The sequence below is a fragment of the Phaenicophaeus curvirostris genome, chromosome 3, assembly GCF_032191515.1.
Source record: "Phaenicophaeus curvirostris isolate KB17595 chromosome 3, BPBGC_Pcur_1.0, whole genome shotgun sequence".
NCBI classification, from domain to species: domain Eukaryota; kingdom Metazoa; phylum Chordata; class Aves; order Cuculiformes; family Cuculidae; genus Phaenicophaeus; species Phaenicophaeus curvirostris.
In genome coordinates, this window is record NC_091394.1 from 63184606 (window position 1) to 63197042 (window position 12437).

A 12437-nucleotide genomic window follows, 5' to 3' on the forward strand; every position below is an offset into this window, starting at 1 on the left:
TTTGACTGTTCTTGTCTTTGCTTCCATTGTATTACTTGGATGTGATGGCTGGTTTGTGCTGGCCTTAGAGGCCTCTAAGGCAATTTGGATACAGCTGGAGAGGTAGCATGGGAGTGCACAGCTTCCTCACCTAGTTTTGAACAGTTGTAACGGAGATTAAGTCGTAAACACCCAGAAAAAGTGGCTTTGGTTATGCAGTGCTATCACCTTCAGGCCATTATTATTTAAAAAAGAGAAGAAAACGTTTCAGTTTTCAGATTAAACTTCAAAAACCTTTTCTAATACCTTTCTTATGTAGAAAGGAGGGAAAAGAAGGTTGCCATGTGTCGCTAAACTACGTTTGCCTGTTGCATGTAGCTATTTTGAGGTTGCACAAAATACTTTTCTTGTAAGGCATTCAGAAAATTTCCTTGTCTGTGGGTTTATGTGCTCATGGTGTCAGGGTGTTGTTATTGCCATGCTCTTACTTCACCAGAGGCAAGGGTCAGCCTGAAATTTGACATTGTTGTGGCTTCCTGCAGGAAATGGTGAGACTACTGCTTGCTTTTTGACAGCCAGCACAGAGAGAATGGACAGTGGAGCTGTTGACAGACTTGAAGCTTTGCCAGGAGGATGCCTAGCTTCTGTTCTCATTTGTGTGTTCCTTCCCCTGTTCCAGGCCTAGATACTGTTGCAGCTTAAAAGTTTTAGCTGTTTATGGATAGCACTGGTCCCAGTGGTATCCTGTCTTGTGTCATCTACATGCTCTTTAGCTACTGCCCAAGTATGATTTAAGGGATGTTTATTTTGCTACCCGGTTTCTAAAGTTCCTTCTGCTTTCTACCAGTTATCAAAGTTGAGGCAAGGGAATGCTTGTTCTTACTTATGGGACAAGCTATAACCGGAGGCAGAGACTTCTTAACTGACAGTGCCTGTTAAATTCACTCTTATCTGGCAACCCTCAAGACGCTACGGTTTGCACTTCTGAAACTGTGGATGACAATAACATACCTACTGATTGCTCTCTGTTATTACTTCATGTAGTTACCACAGCATCAGTGGTTTTATCTGCTACTAAAACTACAGCTGTGCTCCTAAACTACAGCATGGCAAAGAGGTAAGCTAAATATGACCTGGCAATGTATGCTACAAGCCCAGAAGGCCAACCGTATCCTGGGCCACATTAAAAGAAGCATGGCCAGCAGATCAAGGGAGGCGGTTCTGCCCCTCTGCTCCACTCTGATGAGACCTCACGTGAAGTACTGTGTCCAGCTCTGGAGCCCTCAGCACAGGAAAGACATGGATCTGTTGGAGCAGGTCCAAAGGAGGGCCATAAAAATGCTCAGAGGGCTGGAGCACCTCTCCTGTGAGGACAGGTTGAGAAAGTTGGGGTTGTTCAGCCTAGAGAAGAGAAGGCTCCAGGGAGACCTCACAGCAGCCTTCTAGTACCTAAAGGGGGCCTTCTAGAAAGGGGCTTTTAACAAGGCCATGTAGTGATAGGAGAAGGGCTGATAGTTTTAAACTGAGAGGGTGGATTTGGATGAGGTGCAAGGAAAGAATTCTCCACTATGAGGATGTTGAAGCAATGGACTGGGTTGTCCAGAGATATTGTGGATGCACCATCCCTGGGAGTGGTCACAGCCAGCCTGGATGGGAGTTTGAGCAATGTGGTCTAATGGAAGGTGTCCCTGCCCATGGCAGGGGGGTTGGAACTAGATGATCTTGAAGGTCCCTTCCAACCCTAACCGTTCCATGATTAAGACAAATCTATCCCTGTTTCTGTAGTCAGACCTACAGTTCAGATATAGGAAGCTCCCAAGAGCTGATACGCTTGTGGTAAATAGACATTGAAAGAGAGCTGTGATCCTGTGGAGCTTAGTGGCAAACTGATAATGCATTTCTTCCAAGTTTGTCAGTTCAGCTTAGTGTTCTTGACCCAGACACAACTCAGAGGAGATGCCTCAGGGAAAGAAAATCATCAGAGCCAGTGTGATCTTCCGGGCAGCTTAGAGAAAGAAATACGAACATTGCAGTTTCAGCTTCTCAGATGGTTTATTCTTTTTCTCCCCTGTAAAATGAATAAACTTTTCCTGAATTAATCTGAGTGATACTTCCTCCTTTTGTTTTCCGTAGATCTTAAAACTTCAGATCTGGAATAAAGCTCAGTTTTCCAAGTGATATTCTTTGGACTACAGCTTTTAATCCATGGTGCTCTGGTACTGGCATTTAAACTGTGACATCAAGAATAAAAAATTAAAAGGATGAGTACAGCTTATGTTGTGAGTGCAAGCATGTTAGGAACCTTTGTAATGAATGTCGCTTTACAAGAGGAGAAGGATGATGAGTGATATGAGGCAAGGAACACCTAATCCACTTTAAAGCTTTACTTGTTTTTCTGTGATGAGCAGGAAGACTGATAAACACAATGACTTGTTTTCCGTTCCTGGTGCTAGACCTGAAGTGGCTAAGTATTGACATAAGTGCTTTGTAAAGTCTAAGCTTAGTGAAACACTTACTGAAAGTGGTGCCTATTGACTATTTTAGTGGACCTCTTCTAATGGCGAAGAGCACTGTTAACCTTTTATATCTTAATTTTAGTGTGTGGCAGTGGGTGAAGAACAACCTTAATCCCACACTAGTATAAAATTGTGGAAAATGGGAACTGTGCCTTCTTGTAATAAATCTTTTAACAGTGGCTTGCCAAAGGAAAAGAGAAACCAATTTGTAACTCGGTCTGTGTAACTGCCTTCAATGAGCTGTGTTACAGTCAAATAAAGGTGTGTGTGGGGAAGCTTAACCCTGCTCAACCCTGTAATTTCCTAATCAGTGATGTAGAGAACAACCAAATTAAGGTAAATATATGTGTAACTAAAAATAGTTCTCTGAATATGTTGCAGTATGGATGATCTGTCACTTAGCTGTGATTACAGTGGTTTCAAACACTTCTTTTTTTTTTAATTAAAGTCACCAGATAGATCTTTGAAAGTTACTTAATTTTAAATGGCTACAGGAGAAATAATAACATGAAGTTTGAACCAGGGAAGTGATCTGGCTTTTGAGAACAAGAAAAATAGTCAACTGCCTGAGATTAGTTGGGTGTCAAGAACAAATCTTTTCACTGTATTCCAGGGGCTTTGGCCTTTGTGCCAACATAAATATGGGTGTCTCTCTAATAGCAGAATTGCACTGGATTAGTTTGTGCTTTCTGGAAATTTATGATATGAAATATACAGTTCAATTTTCTATTTCCCTGTTTTAAGAAAATAGGGAGTTAGATGTTGAACTGGGCGTTCCTTTTTCCTCTGGGTGTTTAGAAGAGAACCAAGGTCTCTGCTTTCTAAAACATTTTTCTTATGTTTGTTCAGTTGGTCAGATACATACTGTTCTAAAAGCTGAGCTGCGTTCACTAAAACGCTTCTGGTGGCCATGCAGGCCTGGGCAGAGGGTTGTAGATATGTAGCATTATTTTGGTTGAATTCCTGTTGTTTACAGTGGGGTCCAGCAAACATTTGGCTTGTGCTCAGGGCAGATGTGGAAGATACTGTCCAGCAGCAAGTGAAGAAGCAGCTAATCAATACTAAGCATTCTGCCTTTTGATGGTGTTAGCCTCTCTTTTCTTGTGTCCTTCCCAAGTTCTGCCTGGAACCTAGCTGTTCTACTGAAAGGAATGGACAAACTTTCTGTTCTGCTAAACACGAAGTATGCCAAGTTTGGGGTAAGAAGGGGAGAGGGAAGATACATATTCAGACAGATGCATGATGCTACCTGTGTCCCTCTCTAAAATTTACATGAGAAAGTACTTTTTCTCATGTCGTCTTTTAGCTCTGATGAGATAATTAAATACGCTCAGCCTGTTCTGACAAATGTGAGATGCCCTCTGGCACAGACTCATGCAGTTGAAAACCTTTGTTTTTAAATGAGCTCTTGTGAATATACATGTTAGTGGCTTTTCTCAGGTGTTTGATACCAGGTTGTCATCTTTGATTATTTCTCCGTGCTCTGTCATTGTTCCTTCAAAGTATTGGCTGCCGTGGACTCAGAACTCTTTTCAGCATATCTGCACAACTCAGGGAATTTTTTTTTATTTTTTGGTACACGTTTCCTTCGAGAACGTGAGTGATTTCAGTGAAAAAACAAAGGACAGCAAGCATGAAACAGTTTGCAAAACCATAATGTTTATGGCTGTATATGTGCATAGTAAAATGCATTTCCTGCCAGGAAAAGTTCTTGTCACACAGGTTTAGCACTGTGAGTTCAGTGTTCTTGTATTTAATTTTCCTTTTATGTTCCCTTTAAGATTACATGATGGAATTCACACTTTCTCAAGAAAAGTGGTGTGTCTTGGATCAATATCGTTGAAAATATCTTCTGGTTGCAACACCCAAAGCAGGGGCCTGTGAGAAGTTTGTCAAAGGAATACATACAATGGATCTCAAAGAAAGCTGTCCAAGCGTTAGCATTCCCAGCTCTGATGAACACAGAGAGAAGAAAAAAAGATTTACTGTAAGTATGTAGAAGAGTAAGCGCTGTAGGCAAATGCATGGGGTTTTGGTACTTAGAAGTGCTACTTTGTTTGGGTTTTTTACTAGTAAGCTTAGTATTACTTTCAACAGGTTTATGAAAGTCTGTTCACTTGCTCTTGTGAATACTGGCCGTAGTCCAGTGTGAGAAGTTGTGAATGTTTTACAGTGTTTAACTGTGTCGTTTTGTGCAAAAAGCATTTGATTCTACAAGTTTCTGGTATTTTTGCCATCAAGTATCAGCCTTTTATAATATAAAATACGTAAGTGTCCAAATGGAGGAATAACATTTTGATGCCAAATCAAATTAAGATTTGACATCCTATGTGAGTTTACATGAAAACATTTATTTTGTGAAGGAGGAAAGTATAGGTTTTGTTTCTGGTTGTTTTTTAGTTTTGATTTGTTTGTTGGTTTGTGGGTTTTTCTTAAATGCCCAGTTTTTTTTCATAGATATCCTATTATAATTTTATAATTTTTTGTGTAAAAGAAAAAAAATCCAAGTTTTGAAAGACCTTTTTCTCTCTTCCTTCCTGTTTTCGGATTCTAATGACTATGAGTTTTTTTCCTGGCCTATTCTCACTTCCACTCCTTGTCATTCCCCTCCTCCTTTCTTTTTAGGCCTCCCAATTTGACTTGCTTTCAGAAAAGCGTTCCCGTTCTGTGAGGAAACCTTTCGCATTGCATTCTGAAAAATCAAGTAGTGTGACGTGGATTTTTGTTTTGCTTATATGTACGCTAGAATATAAAGGCAGCATCGTAATAATTCCTTTTAAAAGCTCAGACTGTTTCATTGCTCTTGTGCAACTTCCTCTAAGCTTTTTTGTTTTTTTCTGAGTGAATTAGTCACTCTTCAAATGTGCAGTGCAAACAGCTTTAGACTGAATTGCTGTCTGAAGAATACAGTTAAACAAAGATTTGCTTTGAGTTATGTATCAGTCTTTCCTCTTCACCTCCCTTCCTCAGAGAAGAATGATGCTGTTTGATTCCCCAAGTGTATCAAGATATAATTTGGGGAAGGAATATGCTGGTAAAGGAAACAAGCAAAACAGATCTTTACTAATACTCTGAACTGCTGCATGCATGGGAAACTCAAATGAGCAGGAAAAACTTCATTGAAGTCTGAACTTGAGCAAACGAGGTTTGTTTTATTGCCTCAGTGTCTGGCCGACCTGCTGTTAAAATGTGCCAGCGTGGTACATTTGTGGTATGTGCTAGTGTTGTGATTTCCGGGTCATTTTACCTCAATGTGTGTGACTACCTTTTAAATTTAAAGGCAGTTTCTTTGGGTGTGCCATATAGAAATCTGTATGAGCGAGAGTAGAAGGAACACTTCAGAAACCGAGGGTTGGAAGAGAGTAAAAGGGAATCCAAGCCAGCTTGCACTAAATGGAGGCACAATTTGTATTGGTGACTTCCGCTTTCTGTATCAAGGAATAATTAGCAGCTTGACAAGAACTGCTTCTCACAAACAAGCTTTTGAGTATTATCGCATATATTTTAGGATTTGATAGCAGATGTGAGGGTCATACTAAACTTCATGGTAGGAACTGTGAATTCCAGCATGTGCTTGTCAGTGCTTTTGCTTTGTCTCCTCTTTTGTAGCTGCATTGTAATGCCTGGAGACTGTCAGTGCTGCTTTCGGAGGGGATGGAGGGAGAGGTGTGGGGCAAAACACATAGTTCTTAACAATTTTGTGGTAGGTATAGCTGTCTGTTTCTGATGGCAATGTTAGTGCCATTTCCATGAAAATCAGTAAGAACCCCAGGGTGAAAGGAAAGGTTAAAATGATAAAGGCTGGGAAGGATTTCAGGTGACTTTTGTATCATCTATACCTTGCTGTCATTCACGGTATATATCTCTATTGCTTCTGAGACTGTTCTAGAATCTTAATGGTCTGAGTAGAAACTGTGAATTCCAGCTCAAAGCTTATAGCAGTTCATCTAATGCTGGCATGGAAACAAGACAAGTATATGTAACTTTGCTTTTACTAGCTATTCTTTTTCCTTTCATGCTTGCCCTGATGGAGCATTTCTAAAGACAGTCATGTCTCTGTGCAGTCCTTATTCTGACAAATAAGTGAAGCTTTTCAGTTTTATAGATTTTTGTCTTTGGAAATGAGCTCATCATTTCTCCTGAGCATTTTTGTTACCTTTTGTTGAATATCTTATTTGTTCTTTTCTAAATACTGCATACACAGGGTGTATTTACTACCAATACTTTTTTCTTGAGACTAATAATTTAATGTTTGAATTTTTCGGGCATCCTGGCAGGGAAGCTTTTTTGCTTCCACTTAATTCATGGAAACATCCTCTATGTATATCCACTCTAGTTCACTGTCCTGCCTTTTCCCAAAGATTCAGAATTCACTTTCTTTATCAAAAGAGCGAAGTGCTTGCTTTATGCCATATCTAGGCTATATTAATTGCTATCCTGTCCTTGCTGCATAGCAGGGCCACTTTTGCTTGTTTTGCTGGCTAGCATTGTTTTGGATTTCTTGCTTTTATCCCTATGCTGTTTGATGTCTGAAGCTTAATTTTCTCTTCTGACCTGTTCTTGTCTCCCCTTGCATCCCCATCTTATTAAGAAATCTCTTTCAAGGGTGGTGTTTGATTAAATCTGGAAAGTTTGTCTCAGACCTGTGATGAATAATACTCATTGCCAGCCCTGTGGAAGCTGTGGAGTTTTTTTTATTTTGTTGACACTGAATAAATAGTTTCCTTACTTTCTCAATAATTGCTCCTTTGAAATTGGAAAACAGCCTCCCTTTTTTACTTACCTTTGTTTAATACAAGTTGAATATTTAATCCAGCTACTAAAACAGAGTTGAGGGCTTTTAATTTCAGTGACTTCTTTGATGAAGAAATCTATCACATACAGAAATAGTTGGACCCTACAGTGTCTGTACCTGGGAAGATAGTTTAGGGGTAGTTCAGGAATCTATTTTTCTTCCTTTTTCCTTTGTCAAAGCTTTGCATTACTTATCCACATATACAAGGTTTGGATGCATCTTACCTATTTCTTAGGAATAAATAGATTTGAAAAGGTTATTATCTAAGTAAGGCTAAATCTTCCTCCTCCCCTCCACGCCCTTCTAGAAAGAGGCATCGCACATCTTTGTGATAGTAGTAGTATAGCCCAAAGGCACGTGATGTTTTGGGGCTTTACCAGAATCTTTGTAGCTATCCTGTGTGTTCTTACTGTTCAATGTTCCTGTAACTGTTGAACTTGCCATTTCTCCTTTGCTGGGTTTGCAGAAGCTTCGTTGATGATATGAACCAAATGACCTCGTATGTTTGGGGGTTTTCTTATGCTCTCATGTAAAAAATATTGACTGTGTCGTTGTTCTACAGCTAGCTACTCTGAGAATGAAAGTGTTTTAGTTCTGAGGTTGCCAAGGAGGTAAATACCATCTGTATCCTAAGTTATGCTCACCTGTGCACTTTGAAGTCTCTGCATTTTGCCCAGCTGATTCAAGGAGTTCTCCATGGCCTGCTTCTGAACCTTGTTGGCATTGATCTGCCGTGCAGTCACAGGGGTGAAGATGTTGAGTGTTTGAGCATTATCTGCAGGACTTGATTGTTGTATAAAATGCTTAGTTCAGTAGGACAGTCCTTAAGTCTTTGCAGCTGAAGCTTTTGCCATTTACAGCCTAGGAATGCTCTAGATGGCGTGTAGGTAGGTTTTATGCCATTGCTTGTATAGCAGTATAAGGGAAAGCTAGTTTTCTGAGTAGAGCCTTATCAGCATCTTATTGGGTGCTTCTGTCCAGCCTCGTGTGTTCCCCGGGGAAGACTGAGAGCAGTTTATTTGAGCAATTAACATAGCATGAATGCAAATCTCAGGGTAAGGCTGCCACTTCCGCTAAGGTAGTTAAATAGAGAGAGGTGAACTGTTGCTGCAGGACAGAAGGGAGAGTGGGGAATTGGTCCAGTTTACTACCTCAGGAGTTACCAGCCTTCTGCACTCATTTCCTTGCTGTGCCTATCCTCTCCCCTGAAGTAATAGACAGGCTCCTTTTGGAAGCACAAGAATGTGGAGGAGGGAAGTCAAACAGTTGCATAAGAGACAGGAGAAGCCTGCTGGACACTCAGCTGTCAACCAGATTTATGGAGCCAGGGACTGACAATCTGTCTAGTTACTAGAGTCCTCTGCTGCAGTGGGATGGGATTTGAATGTCCAGAACTGTGTGGCTACACCTCCCTTGGTCTCAGTGCTGTGTGTTATGTAACCTGTACTGTATTTCAGCCATAGCAGCATTTTTCCAGCCCTGAACAATTGTGTCTACGCCCCCAGCCATCTGCCAGGGTTCTGACTATAATATGTATTCAAGATGTTACAAGGAACAGTTGTCTTGATAACTGCCTTCCATATGTACTTCAGGTTTTGGTGAAGACAATATTCAGTATTTAAATGCTTTACTTTCTCAATATGAGTCTGTATTATGGATTACCAAGTTGTTAACAAATTTCATAGTAGTTTTTTATAGATTATTAGCTGATGGTCAGGTGATTTTGTTGGATATGAACTAATTTATGAAACTGTATTAAATCAGCTTTGGTGTTTGTTTTTTTATTTAAACATCAGGTAAGCAAAAATGTATTTCTGTAAAATACCAGACTCTTCTAATTGTTCTTTCAATCATTTTGCTGACTACTTAGCTGCAAGAAATACAGAGCTCAGCCAGCACATTTACACAGTACATTTATAACCTGCCCGTATTTCCACCACATGTTTAAACCTGGGAGGTTTTATTAAACTTTGCTGTTGGCAATAACTTTATCTTTGTTACTACAGGTTTACAAGGTGTTGGTCTCTGTTGGCAGAAGTGAATGGTTTGTCCTCAGACGGTATGCAGAGTTTGATAAACTCTACAATACGGTAAGCAAAAGGCAAGTTATGAAATCACGCCAGAATAGCACAAAGTAACGCTTAACTTGCAGTGTTATAGTTTGAGTTAATTCCCTCATTGAGGAATTTGAGTCAACATTTGATAACCATAGGGGCCTGTTTAAAGAAAATGACAGGGTGGGTTTTTTAAACTTTGGTTTGTTTGGATTTCAAACTCAAAATCAACATGTCACTTCTTTTTATTTTTTCTTGGGATGATAGTGTACTGAGAGAAACTTCCAGTTTACTGGTTGTTATAACATCTGAAATGTGCATTTGTTCATGGTAGTAAAAATCAACGCAAAAAATTAAAACATCTAAATTGATAAATTTCTCTTCAAGTGTTTTGAAGTACTGAAAGCAATGAACAAATCTTTGTTTCTTAATATAAACTTTCCAATAAGTCAGTCATGGCAATTGCTACCTTCAGTTTGACAGCCAAATGTTGTGCTAGGGGACACTTCCATGACTAAGTACAGATTTCTTGAGTTTGTTGCTAGAAGTGGATTTTCCCCCTCTTACATAGTGGGCAAGCGGGGCAAGTACTTGCTCAGATGTGTAGTCTGTTAGATGTCCTGTCCTGCATCCCTACTTTTCTCCAGCTCTAAATGCTTAGAGCCCACAGTTTTTGTTCTAACAAAGGAAGAAATAATTCCTCTGTGATCCATATAAGAAAAGATCGCCAGCACTTTTATCTGTGCCTCCAGGTCCCTTCCAGCATCATAAAACAGGCTGTTTATCTGTTTATAATTTTGAATTAGGGGTAGACTAGCTGTGGTTTCTAAAACTTTCAGAATGTTGTTTGGGCAAACCTTGAGGCCTGTATCCCCAACCCATCGTATACCTCGTTCATACACCTCTATGTGAGCAAGCAAGAAAAAACCCCAAACCTAAGAGAGGTAGAGAAGTGGTGGAGGCAGGAAGCAAGGAGAAGAATAAAACCAGTATTGAAACTGCAGCCTACTTTTTTAATCTGGGGAAGTGGCACATCATTTTGGCAGTATTTGCACAAGACAGCTGCAATAGTCCCTAGCTTTCTGAAGTGAGATGGCCTTTGAATTTTAAAGGGTATGACTGGAGCAAACAAGCTGAGTACAGATTGTTTTGGTTTGTTTTTTTTTCCTCTCAAGTGTACAAGTAGAGAAAGTGCCAGAGAGAAGCCAAATTACTAATAATCAGATGTTCAAACTGTTTGTCAGAAAACAAAAAAAGCATTTTTTTCTAAGTACTTTGACATCTAAGCACAGTCCAATTATGTGTTTTGTGTTCAGCTAAAGAAGCAATTTCCCACCATGAACCTGAAGATTCCAGCTAAAAGAATATTTGGAGATAATTTTGATCCCGGTAAGTCATCTTGTTACTCATTTTGTCAGCTTCTTTATATGAAAATTGATCAATTCCAGCCTACAGAAGCTATCTTAGATGAGTTTTACACTAGTCCTCAAAACAGTGACTAAACCGAAGTTTAGTCACGCTTCAGTCAAGGACAGAAACCAGCACAGGTATGTATTCTGCCTTGTGGTCTTGGACAAAGTATTGCTTAGTGGCCCATTGCCTCTCTTGCGCTGAAGGCCATAGCTCCTCCTGTATTCAGGATTGAGAGAGATTTTGAATTGCCATGTCTGATCTCTTCTGTAGAAGTGTTTGAGCTTTTGATTTAAACGTATTCCTAGTAAACTTCCTTTGTGGGGCCTTCCTCACCCCTTCCCCCCGAGAAATGAAATAACTAAAGGGTTCATCTTTGCAGGATTTTGAACTCTCTGTATCTAAATGTGCTTCCTCGTATGGTTTAGATGAAAATGAAGCTCTTCCTGTTGTTGTTCCACTTACAGAAGCCTGCCTGATACAAATATGATGTGATCCAGTTAGCTGTGATAGTTCTTAATTAAGCCTGTTCTGCCCACATCAAAATACTAATGGAAAATCACTTGTAAAGTGCATTGGATTAACCGAGGTGGCACCACTGATGAATAAATAAAAAAAACAAATAGGAGGCCTGGCCTTTGCTCTGGGTGTTTATACCTTTCACTCAGCCCATTTTTACTTGAGGATTTTCGTGATGGTCACTGGCAAACCTCCCACCCTCCCTTATCTTGCTGATGTGATCATAGTGTGTTTGTAGTTTCATCCTCTCCTGCACCTGTTCCAAGCATTTCATTTTCCCTTTTGCTGATCCAAAGGTGTTGAATTTCTTGGAGTGTGTTGTTCTGGCTCCTTTAGAATTCTTTCACACATAATAGTTTTCAGTAGTTACAGTTAGGCATCTGGATCCTGACATGAAACTCACTTTTTAATTGAAATAATTAAATGCAAGTATTCAAGCTCTGATGTGCTCTTCTGATGAAGATGTAAATGATTGTCCGAAGTTCTAAATGTATTGTGTGTACAGGAACTTCTTGGTTTGGGTTGGGATTTTTTCCTTTTCTCTAGCCTTTTCAGAGCTGGCTTGAAGACCTTATAATGTCATGCAGTCTGGTCTGTTGTGTAGCCAAATTTGCAGGTGGGTTTCTTGGAGTCAGATTTGGGAAACTTGAGTTTAAATGGGGGAAAAAAACAAAACCCCAAAGCTTCATTGAAATTATATATGTAAAACACAAGTCTTCAGAATTGTTTTAAATTTCCGTGAACTATGCTTGAAATCCTTAAGAGCATGAGAAACTAAATAGTTCTCAAGGTGTTTCTTGCTGGGGGGCAGGGTGGAGATGGAGCCATGATGCTCATTGGAATAACTCTGTATCTTAACACTGATTTATTGTAGCTTTGATGTAATGTTTCTCCTGGCTTCTGAAATAAATCACATATTTTACAAATGGTGAAAAGCTGTTTTACTTATGTTAGGTCATGCTTTAAAGTATGCAGCATTGTACTATTGCTTGGGAGTTCATAAGTGCAGTAGAGCGAAACTTAGATATCCCTTTTTCCAAAGTCTACCAAAAGTACCATGATGATACATACTGTCATCTGAACACTCGATATTTAGTCACTTAGGTTATTTCAAAATTCATCTTGTTTGAATTTAAAAAATGGGGCAGAGGGAGATCATAGAGA

The 12437-nt window shown here is 39.6% G+C and overlaps 1 protein-coding gene across 1 annotated transcript in view; it reads left to right on the plus strand.

The window, feature by feature from the left end:
- Positions 1 to 4109: 4109 nt before the first annotated feature.
- SGK3 (serum/glucocorticoid regulated kinase family member 3) overlaps positions 4110 to 12437 on the plus strand; it is a 30570-nt gene continuing 22242 nt past the window's right edge. The window contains exons 1-3 of the mRNA XM_069854207.1: positions 4110 to 4482; positions 9297 to 9380; positions 10661 to 10733. Coding sequence (XP_069710308.1) covers positions 4405 to 4482; positions 9297 to 9380; positions 10661 to 10733 — 235 coding nt within the window. The 5' untranslated portion in view covers positions 4110 to 4404. The remainder of the gene's footprint in view (positions 4483 to 9296; positions 9381 to 10660; positions 10734 to 12437) is intronic.